Raw genomic sequence first — 22861 nt, 5'->3', positions numbered from 1 at the left:
AAAATATCTTACAAGATGAAATTTTAAAGTTTAATTTAAGAGAGTGTAAACTATTTTGTGATAACAAGTCTGCCATTGATTTTTCTAAATCGCCAATAGAAAATCGCCGAACTAAGCACATAGACGTAAAATATCACTTTGTTAGAAGACTAGTAAATGATGGAGTGTTTGACCTTGAATTTATCACCAGTAAATTAAATACTGCCGACTTATTTACAAAAGCAGCGACTGCTGTTAATTTAAGAATGTTTTGTTTAGATGTTTTCAGTGTTTAAAGACAATAAGTGTTTTCGTATAATAGAATTGAACTATGAACTTCTGTGAAAGTTTTGTTTTTGTCTTTGCATGGGGAAAAGAGGGCCATTTGTTGGCTTTAGTTTTCCACATGCAAATTCTGATCGGAGGTCGATCGGCAGTAAGCTAACGTGCTTGCCGCTGATTGGCCGATGACGTCAAGATCGGCGGGTTGGCCGAGTATAATATATATGTACGCCGGTATCGGCGAATCTTGTGTTTTCTTGTTCTCTTAAGTGATTATCAGTTAGCATTATGCTAGTTTGCTTTCAATCAATGATTTTAAAATGTAAAGGCTACAGTGTTAGCTCTTCTATTTTATTTATGGAATAAAGCAAGAATTTTATTTAGTTTAGTCTTAGCTTTATTTAAGGGAAGCAAAACATGCTTTGCTCTTATCACCACTGCCAACACATGCGCCGCGTTGCAGGCGTTTTATGCGTGCACGCAAGACCTTGACTACTGCGCATATGCGTGTGCGCAAGTGCAGAATACGTTTTCGCCTGCGCTTTTAATATATAACGGACGGTGTAAGCTAAAATTATCTAACTATCTATTTCAGTTAATGTTAATGATTGCGTTGTTCCTTAATCTTCGAATTGGATCCCGCTTATTATTTTTTGCAGACTGTAAGAGCAATTTTATAAAAGTAAACTTGAAATTTCGATTATGTCAAATAGAATTTCCGATGCTGGAACTTCCAAAGGATCTACAAAACGAAAGTATGTTTCCAACAAACAAAAAGTGGAATTGCTCCAAAAAATGGATAAAGACATGAAGAATGTGACAGAGAGGTTAGTGAAAACGAAAAAATTTCGATTGACAAGTTAGTCGGTATTCTCGGCACAGCAATTAATGGGACTTGAACAGCGGAACTTTGTAACTGAACAAGAAATTATGTCTGTTTATAGAATTAAAGAGAAAGTATTATCACATAAAACGAAGCACCTTAAACAACTTACATTGAAAAAAATGTTTAATAAAGTAAAAAAATAAATATTAAGCTTTTTTTTTTTGCAAATTTTGATACTCTTTAGATCATAATTGTTCTTTATTTCATAAATTACGGTTTCATATTTTTAATTTTAGAATTTCTGCATGCCATCTTACGAGATTTAAATTGATGACCTATAATCCGGAATCGCCGAAGTCCCGACGAGTCCAGATTAAAGACTTTTGACTGTATCTGCATTTTATAATCTTTAATTATGAAATCTCAAGACTTTCATGCTCACATTTCCAGATCAAGAATCCAGGTAAAACTACAATTAGCGTTTAGACCACATTTTAAAAAATTCAATGAAATGACATACTTTATGAAAAGTAATACATTAACTGGCACATGAATGCAAAATTAATCTCACTCACCTATACGTACTGCTTGAAATTGTTATATTGTGATATAATTTACTTCTGAAATAAAATACGTACTTGCCAACCTACAACACTCAAAAACTGAGAGATTTTTTACAGAAAGGAGAATTTCTCTCTCTCTCTCTCTATATATATATATGAAAAAGTACATAATTTAATAATGAATTAACCTTAAATAGTTACTAATTATTGCCTGAAATTGTTTTAAAAAATAAAAAATTATCAGATAAAAACAGTACCTAATTAATACTTCAAAGTTAGTTACTAATTCTTAAATGTGAATAGTACAAATATATACATATTTCATATCAGAAAGTATCTTATATCAGAAAAAGATGCACTTGCTGGAGCATATATACCTGCAAACTTTAGCATGTAAATCACTTTTGAGTTGATTGGAAATTTATGTAGTATGTAATCACACACTCAGGAGAAGTACTTTCTAAAGTGGAAATAACATTTATATTTGCCTTCCTCAGAAAGTTCTTCCATTACTTTCTTGTTGCAGACCCTATTACAAAATGTTCATCTTGTCCTGATTTCCTATTTTACCACGTATCACGAGATACAGAAGGCAAAACAAAAGTTGGTTTTACAAACTTTGATGAAATGGCTTTAAACAAATAACTAATCATTAACTGCAAAATATAAATTAATGGAATTCTGCACCGTAGACCTGCATAAGAATATTGAATGATGGCAAAACGGAGCATACAAAAAAGCACAGCTTTGTTAAGGTCCGAAAATAAAAACATTAAATATTCATCCTTGAAAAAATAAACTTATAGTACTTGGAAAATGTTTCTCTTGTCGAGCAATTTACTTTATTTTGAGAGAACTTTGTATCAGCTTTAACCTTCCAGCACGCACGTATGAGCAAAATTTACGACAAATTCAGTTTTGAATGAACATTTTTCGCGGACGTTTGAAGCTCATTTCTATTCCTCCTTTCTACCCTTCCCCACATCATGGAATGTGCCAACAGGAAGATATTTGAGTTCCCCCCCCCGAGCTTTTGTGCTACGTGGCAGCTTTTTATATAAAATTTACGACATGCGCGCAAGTCGTGTTTTAAAATTTGGAAAGAACTTTTTTTTCTCAAATATTTTGTAATTTTGTGTTATTAATTTCCATGTATTATTTTAATTTGAATACATTTGTCTCTGTAAATTTTATATTGGTTTTCCTGGCAAAAAAATATGTGCAACCAGCTGATTTTGCTCGGATTCTTCAAAAATTATCTGTTGAAGAAAAGGAGACAAAGTAACCTTTGGATGGGAGAACAATAGTGATTTCCATTCCTTATTTTCTTTTATTTCTATTTTTTAGAAATAAATAAAAAATATTAAAGTTAGTTTAAAGTGCATTTTTGTAACCAGTAAGAAGTAAATTTTCTTGCAGAAGTAAGTAATGCTAAACTTACTTTTTTTTCCTACCAAGGTGTTTTCTTTTTTTATTGTGTATACTTGTCTTTGATGAATATTAAAATTAGCTTCAATTTTAAAATATAATTATTAAATAATAAATTTAAAATTTTCTATAATCAAATACATCATTGTATTTCCATCTCACTAGCATAAGAACTTTAAAATAATTTACTTATATTTGAACGTGATATCATTTGTATTTCGCAATAATAAGATTAATATTTTATTTCTTAACAAATTTATTATCAATATTCACTCATTTCTGTCATTTTTCGTGCCAAAAATGATAAAATGATGGATGTCGTAAAAAAATATGATGTGCGTGTGCTCATGTAAAATTGCTAAGCACACGCGCTGGAAGGTTAAGCTTACATTTTGTAGTTATTATTTTTGAGAATTGCCAATTAAATTGCTCACAGGTGCAGAAATTATTTTTCTCACCCCATTTTTAACTGTGAAAGTAGTAACTACATTTTCATTTACTTTGGGTATTTTATAACTTTCAAGAGCCTTTTAATTTAACTCTAAAAGCATTTACTTCTTCCTTAAAAAATGTAAGAAGTGGGCTCCATTGGTCGAGGATTCTAGATAACTAGAGTGTACATGCATGTTTCAGAATTTTTCTTATTTAAGTATTATGCAGCTGTTGGAATTTTCCTTCCTTTTAAAAATGAAAACATCAACAATGTATTCATCCACACTTACTGATAAAGAAACTGCCCCCTTTTCAACTGTTAACTTTAACAGATAACAGGTGCACCTCATAATTTGCAAATCAGATTTTTTTTTCCCCCCTGCAACAGTTTTTTAGGCTACAGGTGCATATTTAGCATTGTGTTAAGCAATTATCCAGAGGAACTGCACATTATTTTTAAGTTTCAATAATTAGCCATGCTATATTAAAGTCTGTCAAATCTCCTCCTAAAGTGGGTTGTGAAGACTCTGTTAAAAAAAGAAACAATTGGATATAATTTTGCATTGATATAATTGCTTCCTACCATACAGAGGCTGTTTTAATGCAAACTGGAGATTTATTTTTCATACTCACTTCTTTAACAACGCAGCTGTTTTTGTCCTTGCAATTGAGTATCCTCAATAATCTCACTATCGGGAAACATTTTTTAGTACAACTCTGATATACGCCCTAATTTCATCAAATGTGGCGATATGCGTTCTGCATTTGTTTTTGCCGTGATTGCGTGTTGTATGGCAACCCTGTTGATGTTGAAAAATTTTTCGCTGGAGTTCGTTGGTTCGCATCATGCTCTGTGTCTGAGAAGCTGGGAGGAAAGATAAAATGATGGAAGTTGTTGAATTCAAGTTTGGCAAAAGGAAATATCGTCGTTGCCATCCTGTTGAGGGGCAGTGGGTATTTGGAGGTGTGGAAAGAGGGTCTGGGAGATTATTTTTAGTGGCTGTACATGATAGAAGTAGGGATTTGTGATTATTTGCTATGTTATTTATTTGTAAACCATAGTATGAATTTTCTGGATAGTGTGTCTTGCTGTCATATAAATACGATAGTGATTACGTGGCGGCATGTAACAGGCAGTATGAAATTGGTATTTCTGCTGTTCGAAAAAGCATCAATTCATGGCAAGTGCATTTTATTTTATTCTTGTTCTTATTTTGTAGAATGCTATGCTCATTGTTATTTTAGTATGAATTTCTGTCGTTATTGTTGTTTTTTTTTAATTGTTTTAAATTTATTTTAGTTATTTTGTTGATTAGTGCGCACCGCCTAAATTTTGCAATTCGTAGATCTTTTTTAAAGTTGAAACAGAACGCTGTATACATGGTGTTCTTTGAAATTTATTGTTGTTATGTTAATTTATTAAAGTGAGGTGTACGTAGTTCATATATTCATTTGTTGCCTAAATTGTGCAATTTGTAGATGTTTTTTTAAGTTGAAACAGGACGCTGTGTACATGGTATTCTTTGAAATTTATTGTTGTTATGTTAATTTATTAAAGTGAGGTGTGCGTAGTTCGTAGATTCGTTTTTTTCCTAAATTGTGCAATTTGTAGATGTTTTTTTAAGTTGAAACAGGATGCTGTCTGTGTACATGGTATTTTTTGAAATTTATTGTTATGTTAATTTATTAAAGTGAGGTGTGCGTAGTTCGTAGATTCGTTTGTTGCTTAAATTGTGCAATTCATAGATTTTTTTTAAGTTTAAACAGGATGCTGTGTACATGGTATTCTTTGAAATTTATTGTCGTTAATTTATTAAAGCGAGGTGTGCGTAGTTCGTAGATTCGTTCATTGCCTAGATTGTGCCATTCGTAGATTTTTTTTTTGAGTTAAAACATATCACTGTGTACATGGACTCTTGTCAAATAATTTTGGTTAGAAACTTTACGGTTTTGCTATCTAAATTTTTTGTTTTCGTTTCGGATTTTCAGCTTAAATTGTGTGTTCAAAATGTGGTTTTGGAGACATTTTAGGCTTAAAGTTCGAAATGTACACAAAAAATTTAGATAGCAATATGGCAGCGTGGAGTTTCTCCCCAAAAATGTTTGGAGAGAAATTTGGCGATTTGAGGGCGCATATCAGAGTAGTTCCCATGTTTCTAAATAAAGCTGCCGTGTGATTTGATGTATTCAGTGGCAGGTTGCGCTCAAGTAAAAAGGCCAAGAACTGGTATTATGCATTAACGTTCTCATCCTTTGTTTGCATAGAAAAATTTAACTTTTCGCTTTTTTTAAAAATACAGCTTATGTTGTCCTTGTATTTTTGTGTACACACGTTTAAAAGCATTGACCCATTTAATGTGCAAATTTGAAATGCCAAACGATTCACATCTCAAATGTATTACATTTTCTTGAAAGCAATAATAGAAGGAAAATCATCTCTGTATGATTTTCCTTCAGAGTATTTTACCTTTTTTCAGACTAAATCTAGAATAAAATTGCATCTATGCACTGCTAAGCAGAAAACACATTTTCCAAAGAAAGAAAATCATAAGAAAATGCTTTAAGGTGAAATACATATTATGCAGTTGTTTTCCAAACCTTGTTTAGAAATATTTTAAAATATACCTGCAGCTTTTTCTTCTTTTGCCTCTTGCTCAGTAGGTGTATTAACAGCTAAGATGTCATTTAGAGTTGAGCCTACTACCATGACCTTAACACCTTTGGTGACACCAACTTCTCTCAAAGTTTTCTCATCTTTACATAAGCCTGTAAGAAAAAATAGGAACTTTAATTTTTACAGAAACTTTTAAAAATCTGACTTACTGAAAATTATTAATGGGAAATGTATTTTAAAATTTACAAAATAAGAAAATGGCAAAATTGAACAAGAAGTTTGTCAGATTTTACAGAATTTTATTTGTAAAATTTATTTATCCTAACAATCTTTCAAAAACTTTTATACGTGGAAAAGATCAACAAAAACAGAAGTTGTCAAAAAGAAAAGAAAAATATAAAAACCATAGAAGTATAAGCATCAGAACATGAAAGATGTAAATGTTTGACTATTTAAAAACCCTTCTTGGAATTTTGATTATTTATAACTGTTAGCATGCCAAACTTTCCAAAACTATACAAATAAATCTGCAGAAAAGCAAAAGTGGTGAAATTGCTGTAAAAACAGAAATTTAAAAAAATCATTACACAAAAAGTTTAGAAATGACAAAACAGTTAGCTGCCTATATTTTATCGGTTCAGATTTTTTGATTTTATCCTACTAAGCAATGTTGATGTAACAGAAAATGGTAATTATTCTAATTATGAAGATTTACTCACCTTTAAACATTACTTTCTGCATTGATGCTGGAACACCTAAGAAACAAATAATTTGAAATATACTACTTAAAAAACCTCATATATATATATATATATATAATATAATGCATTCTTGCATACATATAAACTGAGAAACTACATGCATATAAAATATTCATGAGAAATATTCATGAAAAATTAAAACTATAGATTAAGTTTAATTTTATTAACTGTAACAAAACTAAAGTTTAAAAAGAGATAATACTAACACAATCTAACTTAAAATTAAAAATTGCATATAAAAAATTATAGCAAAGGTTTTTGTATTTGGCTGACCATAATTCTAAAACAAAAAAATCATGAATGAGAAATTAAATTTATTTAAAGAATATATTCAAAAAGTCCTTATAAAATTAGATCATTGAATGCATGAACACTACTATTTGGTCTTGAGATTTTTCACTTTACATGCATTAACATATTCTATACAATATGTTGCTCGTGAGGTACAGATATTATTCTGATAACTAGTAGATTTTGAAAGCATATCAAGGTAGTATATGTTCCATTACAAGTTCTAAAAGACACGTACTCAGAACACAGCTAACCATATATTCATTTCACAGCTGAACCTACAATTAAGTGTCGGAAAAACTGATACAGATAAGGCTATGCAACATACATATCAATGCCACCCACGAACAATACTGTGTGCTTCTGCCAGCAGCACACAAGACATCTGTAAGAGCTTGTAAAGTTATTTCCATCCTGAAAAGGGCCGAATTTTTAATGTAATGTAACTAGAGCTCACAGGATTGGCTATAGCATTTTGAAGGTAGAATTGACATTTGGATTTTCATGCATGACCATTTCAAAAGCATGCCTTTGTAATAAGAATTCTGTCAAATTTTTGAATTTATAACAGTAAGATCATTAAAAGACCCTGGGCAGCTTATGATAACGTTTGGAGGTTAAAGGCTGTTCAAAAACTTCAGACATTCGGTGTTGGTGGAAAAATGTTCCTTTGGTTAAAACATTTCTTGACCCAATGTTTTTGTGCTACTCGTTATGGCACCAGCACTTCAAAATATAAACAAGTTGAAACGGGTTTGCTTCAGGGCACAGTTATTAGCCCTATTCTTTTTAACATTTTTATTAACAACCTATCAGACATCTTAGAATCAGATGGAATCGTGAACACTGCCCTTTTTGCCGATTATCTTGTTGTTTGGGCCAGAGCTAAAAAAAAAAAAAAGATCAAGATGGTTTAAACCGAATCTTAAACTCTGCGCTCCAGAGACTTGATGAGTGGTGTTCTGCTTATAATATGCAAGTTAATCAGGGGAAGACTACTTAGTCAGTTTTTCTCTCTCAACAGACAACACTTTATGCCTAATGTATGAGAAGTCAGTTTTGCAGCAGATGGATGGTGCCACCTATCTTGGCTGTATTTTTGACAAGCGCCTAACCTGGAGAAAGCATGTAGTTGCTAAGGCGGAGCGTAGATTACCTATCCTTAAACGCTTAGCTGGTGTTAAATGGGGTTGTGGTAGAGAGACTCTCAACTCAACGTATAAAATGTATATTCGACCAATACTACATTATTGCTGTTACATATTGATCTCGGCTACACAAGAAGTGATACAACGTCTGGAGGTCTTCCAAAATCAAGCACTGCGCATTATAACCGGGGCTGTTAAAACAACTCCCATTCTGGGAATGCAGTTGGTATCGGCAAACCAACCAATGAGAAACCTGATTCAGAAAAATGCTTTCATCCTTTTCCAAAGACTTATTCGTCTACCAAGTAACCCTCGTTGGAGGAATTATGATTATAATAAACAACGAAATCTGAAGACACAAAATGACTTTCTGCAGTGTGTCTCTAGCCTAGAACAGTACAATCATTTAAGAACACTGAAACCGGCACTGCTGTTTTTGCTAAATCCATTAGATTATAGCTTCCTTGATGTGCGGTTCGACCTGGACATGAAAATTGATAAGGAAATGAGTCCAGAACAAATAAGAACTATAGCTCTGGAAACAATTGAGCAACGTTTTCCGGCTGAGGAATGGATACATGTATATACGGATGGCTCTTTGACTGATAGGATTCAAGGTGCTGGAGTTTTTAGCAAGCTTTTCAGTTTCTACATACCTGTAGGGGCTTACTCCACTCACTTTGATGGAGAATTGAAAGTCATTCATGTAGCTCTCCAACAATTATCATTGAGACAAGAGTTCAATCAGGAGGGCTGCTGTACTGTCTGATTCGACTTCAGCAATACAGGCTATCTCCTCTTACCACAAGTGTAAGAACACATGCGTTCAACAGTGTCAGGAAGTTATAAAAGAACTTTCCCACAAGATATCTTTTCAATGGGTACCTTCACACTGCGATATTTATGGGAATGAGATGGCTCATATGCTTGCAAAAAAGGGGGCTACATTTCTCCAAAAGCCAAAAACGAGTGCAAGCCTCCATTCAATTAAGCTTCTGACATCGCTAACATATCAAAAGACTTTTAGAGATTTTGCCACTTGAGCTTGTGAGGGCAAGCCTTATAGTGTTCTCTCATCAAACCCAGCTTTTGTTCCTGACCACCCGCGAACAGTTACGGTTGCATCTTTTAGACTATTGACAGGACATGACTGTCTACAAAATCATTTATTTCACAATGGACTAGCTGATTCGCCATTGTGTGTTTTATGTAATAGTGGACGGCCAATGACGGCGGAACATTTGGACGAATGTGAAGTACTGACAAATTTTTCTTGTAGATTTCAGTGCTATTGGCAAGCAAGGAGTTTAATGGCCTAGCGGCCAATGTAACTGGCATTTGACAAATAATTAAAAGACCCTGGAAGAACATGACCAACATTCAATTTGCAATAATCATGTCAAACTTATGATTTAATAACTGCCTCACATAATATCAAATTCAGATCACATTTTGTAAACAGATAAATGCAAAATTAAATGATTCTGTACAGGGGTATATAATATAAAGTGTTAGAAATATTTTAAAATTACAATACTACTACACATGTTCATTATCAAATTTATACATTACAAATTAAATTAAATTTAAATCATATCAGATTTATTATCAAAAATAAAGATTTAAATGGCAAAGGCATGCATTTATCATTTCGAAATCAGCCTATAAAGCAGTTATAATCTGAAGGATGAATTAAAGATCTTACATAAGAATATGGCAATTCTTTCTAGATATCTGCTAAGCTATATAAACGATAACTGAAAGATCTTATATCTTATGGTAATAACTATCCAGATAATAAATTGCATGATAGTGTAATATAATGCAATAAGTCTGCTAAAGTACACTTCTAACACCTAGCTACATTATTGATTGGCACAGTTTATAAACCAATAATTGCACATTTAATTGTTATCTGAGGTTCAATCAAACGCCTTTTGAAACTTCCTTTAAACTTCATTCAAAAACCTTTCAACTTCATTACTACATAATAAAATATGCAGTCTGCAGTTAAAAAGAACAAATGAGAATTTAAAAATCCTTTTATCACTACTTCAATCATTTTTCAGAAAGAGACTTGTAGCATTCCTATACAGTTTATAGATTTATCACCTTCCCTTTACAATTTATACACATATGCGACAAAAATAATTATACAAAGTTATGATTAGCATTTTTCACACATTATTCACAAGAAATTATAGATCAAATAATGCTAATCAAAACCTATTTTTATGTTCTTATCTATATATTTATAAAAAAAATATTTGCAGCTTTCAACTTTATGTTTCTGGTAATTTGACATCATTCACAACACCAAATCTACAGAAAAAATTCTATAATTCGTTTCATTTAAGTCATAGATAACTTTTGGTATCTTTCACTTTAATTCATAAGTAGTTTATTAATTAGAATAAATGGTCAAATAGAAAAATGCGATAAAAAATTACAATAATGATAATAATAATGATTACCAATAAGAGTTTCAAAATGTTTTTTTAAAGCTAGTATTGTTTCATCCAAAGGAAAACAAATATCATATTTTTGTTTATTAAAAATCATTTTAAAGTCTATAAGTTCCTTCGTTTCTTCAAATGATCCAACAGGAGTTCCTTCTGCTGTTCCACAGGCACCTGAAAGAGATTAAAAAAACATACAGCACATCAGCAAATGTCTCCTCCTAAAACTGCATTTTAAAATGTGATAGTGTAATTAACATGGGGCACAAAATAATTTTTATATTTTGCATATGACAATTATGATTAACCCTCTGAGTAGCACAACTTTTTGGATTTGCTCATGAGGAGCTGCATTCTATTAGGTAAGTTTTTATAATTACTTATTTCAGCCTTTGTTTTCATTACTTTCCATTCATTAAGACAGTTATATTACTGAAGAAAGAAAGAAGGCAATTTTTTTTTTTAAAATTATAAGCTAACATATACCAAGTAACAAAAAATCCATGACCAGATATGACTGGTAATTTACACTACGTAACAAAAAATCTCATGACCAGATAAAGGCACCATGCCACTCATGGTGTTAATATCCATTTATACAAAACTAGTATGTGATAATGAGATAACATAGCATAAACCATTTTATTACTATCACATGGCATCCAGACACACATTTATGTTCATAAGTCATAAAGTTTGAATAAGATAAATGTGTTGTGCTGCCATTATTTTCAATTACTTCAATCTAATAACTAATTGTAATTTTAATAATTTATGTTTCTTATATATGAGTATTGCTAATGTTTGGACAATTATTATTAAACTGATCCAATTAAGTCTGATCTATTAACAAAATTTTTAATGTTTTTAAAATTAGGTTTATTTAAACCAAACTTTAAGCTTAACTAGATGGAAAATTTTTTGCCACCTAATGTGACAGCTCTAATAACTTAGTCAATGGACCAAGGTGTTATTGCATCAGTCAAATGAAACTAACATTCTGCTGTGTTACGTAAATTGATCAAGGAAGATTATGACCTTAAAACTTTTCTGAAAAAAATTTTCAATTCTGGATGCTATCTACAAGCATACTGCTGCATGGCAGAAAGTGAAATCCTCAATGGTAATAAAATCTTAGACAAAAGTTCTTTCAGATATGGAATAACATGAAAGTTTTTTAGGATTTGATAGACACAGAGAAATCACCAGTTTATCTCACTCAGAATGCAGTGTTCCTAGTGGAGGCCATGCGGATGCAGAAAACATTATTGAACAGCTGGAGTGCGACTGCAACTTGCTCTCATTCAAAACCTACATAGATGAGTAAACCTTTGTGCAAGGTGGAAAGTATCAAGTGAAAGCAAAGGGAAGGACAGTGGAGGATAGGAGCAGTCTGCTGGTCATGGATAGAGTTGAACTTTTATCATGTCAAGTGCCTTCTGAACTACCTGAAAGAGGGCCAGGAAATAGTCTGCTGACTGGCAGAATGACACTATGCAAGATCATTGATCTTAAAAAAAGACAACTCAGATAAGAAACAGAAAGTTATGACCAACTTTTTACATGATTTTGAGCTGTCACAGTGATAATGTTTTTGTTATTGTTTTTCATATTTTACTATACTGTAATTTTTATTTGTTGATAAAGTTGATTTGAAATTTTATTAAGCATGCAAAAATCTGGTAAGATAGCATGCAAAAATTATACAATTAAAAATATGAAACCGTAATTTATGAAATAAAGAGCAATTATGATTTAAAGGGTATCAAAATTTACAAAAAAAAAAAAAAAAAAGGCTTAATATTTATTTGTTTACTTTATTAAACATTTCTTTCAATGTAAGTTGCTTCATTTTTTGTGCTAATATTTTCTCTTTAATTCTATAAACAGACGTAATTTCTTGTTCAGTTACAAAGTTCCACTGTTCAAGGTACTGGTTCAAGGTTAATTGCTGTGTCGAGAATACCGACTCACTTGTCAATCAAAATTTTTTCGTTTTGTTTTGTCTCTGTCACTTTCTTCACTATCGGAAGTGCGCAAAGGTAAACGCTTTACGCGCATGCGTAACTTTGTGGCTTTGAGGTCTGGATTATAGATCATTCTGGATAATGGACGTCTGGATTACAGACTTTGTACTGTAATTCACTTCTCATCTTCAAACATTTCATACAATGTATGTTTCCAAGGAAAACGAAATGTTATAATGTTAATTAACCCATTTTCTTAAGGTTCAGATTACATTGTGACTACTTTTTGTTAGCCCTCACCAGGATGCAAATGAGTTAAGACTATTTATGGCAAACTTATTGACAGTTTTAAAGATAGAGCCTTTGGCAGCGATGTTCATAGTGCACTTTTTTCTCGCCCAGTTCTGCTATGTTAGTCAGCTGGCATTAGCTGTTTCCAGCTGAAGATAGACTGCACACTAAAATTTCAGCCAATGCTTAGCTAAGCCATTTATAGTATAGTCTCTGGCTACAAATCCATTTAAATTTGTTAATTAAATTAAAACTAAAAAACTCAGTGGCGTAACAGCCCTAACCCCGCCAATGCCTGCTGTGCCCCGAAATCTGCTTTCTTGACTGTGGGGCCCGGAGTGTGTAAGCATATGCCCTGAACCAGTGGTCAGCTTGTCGCAGGACCTCCAGTGTTTAGTCACCAAGCGAACTTGGTACTCATTTTATCGACCCAAAGGATGGAAATCAAGGGATGAAAGGCTGAGTTGACCTTGCCCAGCCCGGGAATCGAACCTCAGACCTGTGGTGCTGCTGCGCGATGCGCTAGCATTAATTAAATTATCTGTGACCTAGTACCACAAGTGGCTGTATCCACTTTAATCCGTAATGTGTATCTGTATTTTGTTAAATTTAAGCTTTTAATAAATATTTTTGTTTAAATTGAAAACTTAGGACTCTGTAGTGCTTTTATAAATGGAACAACAACCATGTCACCAGTCTAAGTAGTATTTTCAAGTCTTCACATTAATTTACACAAACGTGACCTTACAAGACAAAGAATTAACAGTGATAAAGCACAAAATGCAAATAGCTCAAGAAAATGGGGAAAAAGAAAGAAAAAAAAAAAAAAAAAAAGAAAAAAAAAAAATCAAAATATGTTTGAAGCTCCACTTCTAGAATAGTTTCAAGCTAAAAATGACTAAAAAATGAATTGAATAAATTTCAGACTAAAAAATGACTTAAATGAATTTCAGACTAAAAAGGGACCCTACTTTAGAGTTCTAAATCTGCAAAAGTTGTAGAATCAATTAAAATGCTAGAAAAAATTTTGTATTAGCAAGTGAATGGCTTGACTGATTAATATTATAAAATTTACACAATATTAAAAAACAGCTGAATATTTTTTAGTCTTTGTCAAGAAGCATTTGAAAGGATTTTCAACTGTTGACACACTGTGTGAATTTTATTTCAATATATTAATTTAGTTTTGCTTTAGTTCTGATTTAATTGCTTTTGAATTATATTTCCTGTTAATTAATTTACTACTAAGTAAGATGTTCATTCTATTTCATTTATCAGTTTCCTAATTAAATGATCATGATAATTAATTTTGCAGCATTTTGAACAATATTACTGTAATACATATATATTTGAAATGTTAATATTTTTCATTTGATTAATATTTAGTTTTAATTATGCGATGTTTTACCAAACACTAATTGCTTGAAGAATATTGTATCAATACACAGCCTTATGGCATAAGTTTGAAAATTGCTCTAAGAAACTAGTATTTTTTATTTAACTTTTTTAATTATTCAAAAAGTGTTTTTTTTTCCCCCCCCCCACGAGGAGAGTATAAAAATCTTACTTTTATATATGCAACATAATACAAAATTGTAAAGAATTTTACTTGTTAATTTAGTCATTCGCAATAATTGTTATACATACAATAATGAATACTTTTAACAAATATAATACTTTTTATTTATCTATTATTACTGAAACAGAAAAATCAATGAACTAAAAAGGGTACCTTTCTGTTAATGGGGCACCATTTAACATCAAAGATAAAGATTAACACAAAATTTAACTAAATGGAGGTAACCCTAACAATACACAAAACTACAAGAAAAGAATAACTATTTCGCATCTAATGTTTAATGTGCACAATAGCAAGGGTGTTATTTTTAGCCCAAAGGAGCGTTAGTCCAGAAACGGGTAATATTAGTCTTGAAACGGGATTTTGCATTGAATCATTTTGAAAGTCTGAATCACATTTCAAATTGTTGCCACCAGATATTATCATCCTGCATTATATTTAAAGAAATTAAAGAATGAAGTACAGTGAATGGACAAAAATATGGAAACACCTTGTGAAATACATGTTTGAAAAGAAAGATTGATTTTAATGAAATATGTAGGTGGCGCTGGCATTTTTGACTACTGACGCCTCCTATACAACTTCGTAAATGTGCTAAACAGTTCAGTTGTTGTCGGAGTACTCTTATGTGAGGTTGTCATTGCATTATGTCAGAGTTAACAGACTTCGAACGTGGGCAAATTGTTGGAGCACGTATGGTAGGTGCTTCCGTAAGCAAGGTAGCCGAGGTGTTTAGTGTTTCAAGAGGTACTGTATCGAAGATTTATTCCGCATATTTGAAAAGCGGAAAAACATCATCTGCTAAATCACAGCGCGGACGAAAGTGTGTCCTGAGTGATCGTGACAGACGATCATTAAGGGCAATTGTGACGAAAAATAAGAAGACCACAGCTGCAAAAGTTACTGCTGAAATGAATGTTGTGTTACCGAACCCTGTGAGTACCAAAACAATTAGAAGGGAGCTTCATAAACAGGGAATTGCTGGCCGTGCTGCAATTGAGAAGCCACTCATCAGTGATGCTAATGTCCGTAACAGGAAAAGGTGGTGTTTAAGTCATAAAGCCTGGACTATAGAGCAGTGGAAGCGAGTAATATGGTCTGACAAGTCTTCTTTCACATTGTTTCCCACTTCTGGCCGAGTTTACGTCTGGAGAACGCCATCTCAAGCCTATAATACAGACTGCTTATTGCCAAGAGTGAAACATGGCGGGGGTTCTGTTATGGTTTGGGCAGCCATATCGTGGTTCTCTGCTAGCCTCATGATAACTGTGTCAGGGCACGACTGCCAAGACTTCTGTGAACATTTTGGCCGATCAAGTTCATCCCATGGTACAAACTTTGTTCCCCGATGGTGATGGTGTCTTCCAAGACGACAAAGCCCCTGTTCATACAGCTCACATTGTCCAGGACTGGTTTTCTGAGCACGAGGATGAGTTGTCCCATGTCCCCTGGCCACCACAGTCACCAGACCTGAATATTATCGAACCTTTGTGGCCTACATTGGAACGGAAAGTGCGTTCTCGTTATCTGAACTTGCCACCGTTTTGAAGGAAGAATGGTACAATATTCCCTTGGCAAACATACAGGAACTGTATTTATCCATTTCGAGAAGACTGCAAGCTGTTTTGGATGCCAACGGGTTTTCTACACCATATTAAGCAAACAAACATGTTTTTTTAAAGGTGTTTCCATATTTTCGTCCAACCCCTGTATTTGCATGAATGTATGTATGTTTCTAACACTGAAAAAATTTTTACCTAGAGCCATCAAATTTTTAATAACTTAATTCTCCACCAGAACATGGGTACCCGGAAGCCCGAATTTGGAATTTGTTTTATTATCTATTTCATATTTTGTACAGATTTTTGATTAAAAACTCTATGGTACACTGTACGGGGAAAAAAATTTTATCTTAAGTGTACGAGACTGTCTATCGGAAATTCAAGAGATCTGACTGTGTGAAGAATATGATATTTAATAAATAAAGGAAACATATAATATGTTAAAAACACCCCTCTGGGCTTAATATAAAATCTGAAAGCTTTTAGACTTTTTTTCAGTATTTATGAAAAACTGACCTTGAACAGAACCTTCAGATCCAAGTTCCATATCAGATGAAGCTTCAGCATCTTCACCTCCTCCACCAGTGTCAGGAACCTTGAAACATTCATCTCCTGTTTTTTCACATTCATTTTTGCTCGCTTCTATCTTAGCTGATCCATCGATGTTTTGTTCAGTACAATCTAAAAAAAAAAAAAAAAAAAAAAAAAAAAGAAATACAATACAAATTCAGGAAATGCTTTTATGCTGAGAAGCTCTAAATTTATTTATTTAATGGTACTTGTTTTCTGTATCAGCTTTGTTGTTTTGGCATGTTTCAGCATTGGCGGCACTGGGACCCAAATAGGCAGCATAAATTTAGAACTTAGGGAAGTGCTTGGTAGCAAAATTTAGGACTCGCAGAGACTGCATCAGGTAGCAAAATATCTACTCTCAATAAGCTTAAGTATATGTGGGAATTTATTTATTCAGGACTCGGATAAGTGCAAGAGTTACGTGTAAGTATAATAAATAACTACATTAATACATATTTTGCAAATAATGATGAAAAATTCCTACTTTATTTCCACTTTTTTGTTATCTATATCAAATACTAAAATGGAACTATGCAACTTTATGGCTGTCATTTATGAGTGACAAGATGATTATTGAAAGAGCTATATATGACTTTAGTGTTCCTGCATATTTATGTGATCAGATTATGTGCTCAAACCACTAAAATAAAAAAAAGGTGGGAAGGTATACGAAAGCAAAGCAAAAGCTGCTATTACTGAAGAAAATGTAGATACCATCAGTATCTGCAAAGTTTGTGAAGGATCTCTTGGCTAGGATAATATCTGGTTGTAATGAAAGTTTTCCGCCAAAAAAAGTTCTTATTAAAGTTAAAAAGAAAAAAACCATGAAAGCTGTAACTTTAGTGCTAGTGGTAATTACCATCCAAATATATGATTTTCTGCCAATGTTTTGGCAGTTTTTCAAAGCCTTCAGCCTAGAAACTTGGTCGCAAGTCAAAAAACAAATCAACCTCATTTTGGACGTCCTGTGCAGAATGGGAGATAGCACCAGCAAAATGTAGCTGCAGGTGTGAAAAAAGGTAAGAAGTATGAAGGAGTGATATCAGGGCTATATGGCGGGTGTGGAAAAAGATCCCTTTCGAGTCCGTACAGAGCCCAGCTGGTGAATTTACGCCAAAACTCAACTCAATGTTTTTCCTTGACAGCAGCATCAACACGGACTAACATCTCACTGTACAACTTACTGTTGAGGATTTTATCTTTTTCCAGATACTCTTTGTGGATAATACCACCACAATCCCACCAGACACAAAGCATGATCTTTTTGCTAGTTAAATTGTGCTTTGCAACACTGCCGGCGGGTTCACCAGACGCAGACCACCCCCCTTTTTTTGGCCTGTGTCGTTGAAGTAAATCTACTTTTCATCACAAGTGACGATCTGGTCCAGATTTTTGTCCTTGTGTTGATATTCGAGTAGATTAGTGAGAGCCTGAATACGTCTGTTTTTATCTGCTTGAGTGACTTGCGTAGCACCTAGTGACTAAACTTGTACATGAAGTTTATGCAATGCATAATGCGACTAATGGATATAGCACTAATGTTCAACTCCTTAGCAAGTTCTCGAGTGGTTGCATACTGGTCTACAAATTCTCGCAGGTAGGCCTTATCAACATCAGTGGGCCACCCAGAGTGCTCTGCTTCTTGAATGGTTTGGATTATTCATTTACGGCAAAGCACATGAGGGCTATCTGCCTCAAGGGAGGGATGCTTTCGTGGTCGACTTTCTAAGGGAAACTGGCTCGTATACACGTTACACATGGGGAAAACCACGAAAACGTCTAGCAGCCAGCTCGTTCGTGGCTTCTTGAATGGACTGTCACCAAAATGTACACATTCTGCAGCTGACTTTTGTAACAGAACTGGAGGTAAATGATGGTTCTAATCCTGGTAACCTGATAAATTCCATTTCAAACACCTTGTACTTAATAATGCTGTTTTACAAATGTTCTAAGCATGAGTCTTTCTTTCAAATGCAAAAAATTATTTGACAAAATATGATTAAACACGCCAATGCAAACTGTCTGCGCAGATTATATTTGCGGTGACAGGAAACTTTCGCTAAAACATGATATTTATTAAACAACCAATAATATTTATTTACATTTAACATGAAATATATCTATTTATATTTGGAGAAAAAAAGCATTAATTTACATTTGTGGAAGCCATAATTGACAACTGCTGCTACAAAAGTTCTCCTAAATATGAATCCAAGTGTTAGCAAGACTTTCCTCTTTATTTTTTCCCCATTTACCTGTAGCTTCCCAATAAATAATTTCATTTGGTGACAATTTTTATTTTCCAAATATTATTTTATATTGAAGGAAAATATGGATTAAAAAATTAATGTAAAGGTTTATTTTGTAACTCTTCACTAACAGCATATTCATTCAACTGACAAAAACAATGGCTATTACAGTAGAGCACCATTTATACATTGTTTCATCTTAGTCCCATTTATTTTAATAAAAGAATATTTCTTTTATACGACGCATAACTTCAATTATAAGTCGCTTTTATTTGACTTAGTGCATTGGTTTTATATTTCACAGTCGTTCACATCTTCCCAGTTTAACAGTATCTCACATAATGTTAAAGCATAAGATCTATGCAATCGTAATACAATTTCCATTACATTAACTTAACTACCGGTGTGGTTTAATCCTAGTATCCGGTGCACACGGGATTTGGCTACTTTTGGCGGCTTTTGTGATGAACAGTAAAATCGGGACATATACGATGAGTAGTAAACGGGTATTCAAACAATGTATTATAGTTATACATAGTATATAGTGATAGTATATAGTGTATAGTATACTATCATTATATATATATATATATATATATATAGACGTTCTTTGGGTTATTTTTGGTGTTGGCGATAATTTTCAAAATCGCGCCAAGGCTGCACCGTATACTAGGATTTTACCAACAATGTTTTTCAAATAATAAATCTTTATTAAAGAATATATGAAACATTAATATTATTTCTACTTCCAACTTAAAACTTAACGTTCAGAAAATTCCTAATAATATACGCGAACAATAAATGAAAAAATTACTTAATCACAGAAAACTTTACCATACGTTTGTTTTCTGATATTTAAGGTAGCTGCCAATTATAAATGTTTCGTTTATTGTGTTTCTTTTAAAGTCTTTATTATTATAATTCATTAAACAGATGTCGCTGTTATATTACTGCTTCAGCTACAAGTACATCCTCATTTTAAATAAAAAGAAGAAGAAAATGTTATATACGTTAAACATATAACTGAAGAAATGAAACAAAACATGACAATGCAGAAGTAAACAAGATGACAACATCATTGTTAGCAAAGTTATAAATTATTGACACCTCATAAAATAAACTGAAGCTAAAATAATAGACATAAAAATTTAATTTATACCATTATTTATGTACTCCCTCTTCGTTTCTTTAACATTTTCGTCACTCGCCATGCTTTATGACACAAAATACACAAGAAGAAACGCTTCCTTCCAGCCAAATGACGGTTTACGCAGATTCTCTCTAAAGCAGCCAAATCAAGGGTCAAAACTTGCAAAGTAAAAATAATTCCAAGAAACTGCGCAAAATATTACTAATACTTACGTATATACATATTTGTAAATTTTTCCTTGTTAAAAATATTAAAACTCGTATATATATATAAAAAACAAGTAATAATAATTATATTAACTTTTTTATTTAAACTAAGGTACAGCAAGACCATAAAATTGCTTGATGCAATAATGTGGATTAAAAATTGCACGTCCATAATTTTTAAGAAAATTACTTTTGTAAAGTTCTGAAATAAACGGCAGTTCTTATTGCTATGCAAATATGAACATATAATGCTTTTATAAATGCATTATTTATTTTTAATTTTAATTATTAAGTTTAATTTTAATTATTAAGATGCTACGTTCCATAAACGAATGCTATCGTTCACTCAACTCGATAATCATTTAAAACAATAACATTATAAAACAATAATAAAACATAAAAGCTTATTTTTAAAATAATATTTATTGCTATGAGATTAGCATATCTATTCCTCTGACACTAATTTTATTGCTGTTGTTATTTCCAACTTTAATGGAAATTTAATGCACTTATTGAGAGGGACCGAACCCATCATCTCATCATCAAAAGCACTGTGTAGGGTACATCCACGGAGTATAATGATATTTCGTTGGGTACACCTTACAAGGCGACCAAATTACCGCAGAAAAGGTTTTGTAACAATTCGTGATTATCGGTTCTGTGAGCATTCAGACCATTACGAGCCCTTACGCACGTAGCATATGGGTTCGTAATGGTCTAAAAATGGTCATCCATAGCCAAATTGGGATAAAGTTCGGAGAACAGCCTTGGTTGCGCCAATTTGGCTCCTTTAAGGATATGGGCGACATTTCATTATGCCAACGGAAGTAAATATCATGTGGGGAATAGGTGCTAGGGAGAAAAGGAAAATACATGGGGAAAAATGGGATTAAGATGTGTTTATATTTGTTTGGTATCTGATTGCTAAGTTTGTTCTGTTATGTTGCTAAATTAGCATTGAACGTCGAGTAATGTTCATTTATTGCGAAAACGCAGGGCAATTACTTTTCGATCCGATTTTATATATGTATTAATATGTCACATTCCTGCTCATATGATCTACATATGTATCATATAACTAGCTACTTTTGACACTTATTTCTGGATGTGTATTATTTTATAACTTTTTCTGCTTTGAAAACCCAAGTATTGAAACATTATGTGTATGCTTGTGAAAATATCAGAGTCGTAGCTAGGGGTTTCAGCGCCCAGGGACAACTGAAGATTTCGCGCTCCCTACTGCTTGCCAAGGATGGAAAACATTTAATTTTAAAATATCGTAACATCAGTTTGTCGCCCTTTGGATTCTGCGCCCGGGGACAGATGCCCCCACTTGCCCCCCTCTAGCTACGCCCCTGGAAAATATTATTTCAGATATTCTCGCATAACTAACTATACTATAATTTCATATTATTCAGTTCTCATATAACTACGATAGAAATGTGCTTTTATTATTTACTTTAAAAATGCAGTATTTGATAGCTTTCCACATAGTAGCCATTCTAGAATTAGTTCTGTAATGTTATATAATGTTAATTGTTTTATGGGAAACACTTCCGCAGAGAACCCGGTAAATGTAAACATCGCCACCTTTGGCGATAATAGTTCAAACCTGGTAACCCATCGGATTTATCCTATTCTCTTGTTCGAAGTTTGCAACCATTCCTCATGAGTTCATTTTGTTGAATTATCACTGTCGTTGTTCGCATTTGCAGATTTATATTCTTATTCTCTTATTTATTATTATTTTTTCTGAATTTTTTAACAACGAATGGATAGAAATATTTTCGTAGATATATGCCGGTTCTCGGTTCGCGATGTAAGGAAGAAAATACGGCGGGAGGGGTGAATGCTAATTTGTAACACGGCTGTTCACGTTGTGTTCCTTAATTATTAACAGCTCTAACAAGCATGACGTTTCCAACCGCTAAAATTTGTTTTCGTAGGCCGCGAAAATGTGCATGTGCATTTTAAATAATTAAGAAATGCTTTTATTTCATTATTGGTTATTGTCATCTAAAATTCTGTGAATAAATCAATTTTTATGGCGTAAAATTTTAACAAGATAATATATTGTTAATGCTTTTCTAACAATATCCTTCCAGAGGATGGCAGGTGTGATATAAATAGTAGATGATTAAATTGAAATAAAAAATATTGATTATCTAAGATGACAGAATAGTTCGATGCATCACCATGGTCATCCAAATTAGCAAACCACTGCTGGTGTAAGGAATATATTGTTTTCTGTGTTAACTGGAATTTAAGACAAATTTTTTTCGTATATCACGCTTAACCGATTAATTTCAGTATATTAATACTAATTTATTTTTAAATGAATTTTTATTTCCGTTATAAATCCTCATATATTGTCTTATGCTTAATATATTCTTTTCTGTGCTAACTTGAATTTAATACAAATTATTTTCGTACATCACGTTTAACCGCTTAGTTTTACATCTACATGCTTATTATCTGTGAATTTTTTCTACCATATGCTT

At 32.7% G+C, this 22861-nt stretch overlaps 1 protein-coding gene across 1 annotated transcript in view; it reads right to left on the bottom strand.

The window, feature by feature from the left end:
- Positions 1-20320, bottom strand: part of LOC118194714 (ubiquitin domain-containing protein UBFD1-like) — a 36680-nt gene extending 16360 nt beyond the window's left edge. Inside the window, exons 1-5 of the mRNA XM_035365900.2 lie at positions 20164-20320; positions 16699-16863; positions 10799-10957; positions 6844-6879; positions 6136-6276 (exon numbers count right to left, since the gene is read on the bottom strand). Of these exons, the coding sequence (XP_035221791.1) occupies positions 6136-6276; positions 6844-6879; positions 10799-10957; positions 16699-16863; positions 20164-20215 (553 nt within the window). The 5' untranslated portion in view covers positions 20216-20320. The remainder of the gene's footprint in view (positions 1-6135; positions 6277-6843; positions 6880-10798; positions 10958-16698; positions 16864-20163) is intronic.
- Positions 20321-22861: the final 2541 nt, after the last annotated feature.

This window comes from Stegodyphus dumicola, chromosome 1, assembly GCF_044657685.1.
Source record: "Stegodyphus dumicola isolate Sdum_Otavi_A_Nest chromosome 1, ASM4465768v1".
NCBI classification, from domain to species: Eukaryota; Metazoa; Arthropoda; class Arachnida; order Araneae; family Eresidae; genus Stegodyphus; species Stegodyphus dumicola.
The sequence above is the reverse complement of the archived record's forward strand: the minus strand, read 5'-3'. Positions and strand labels throughout refer to the sequence as shown.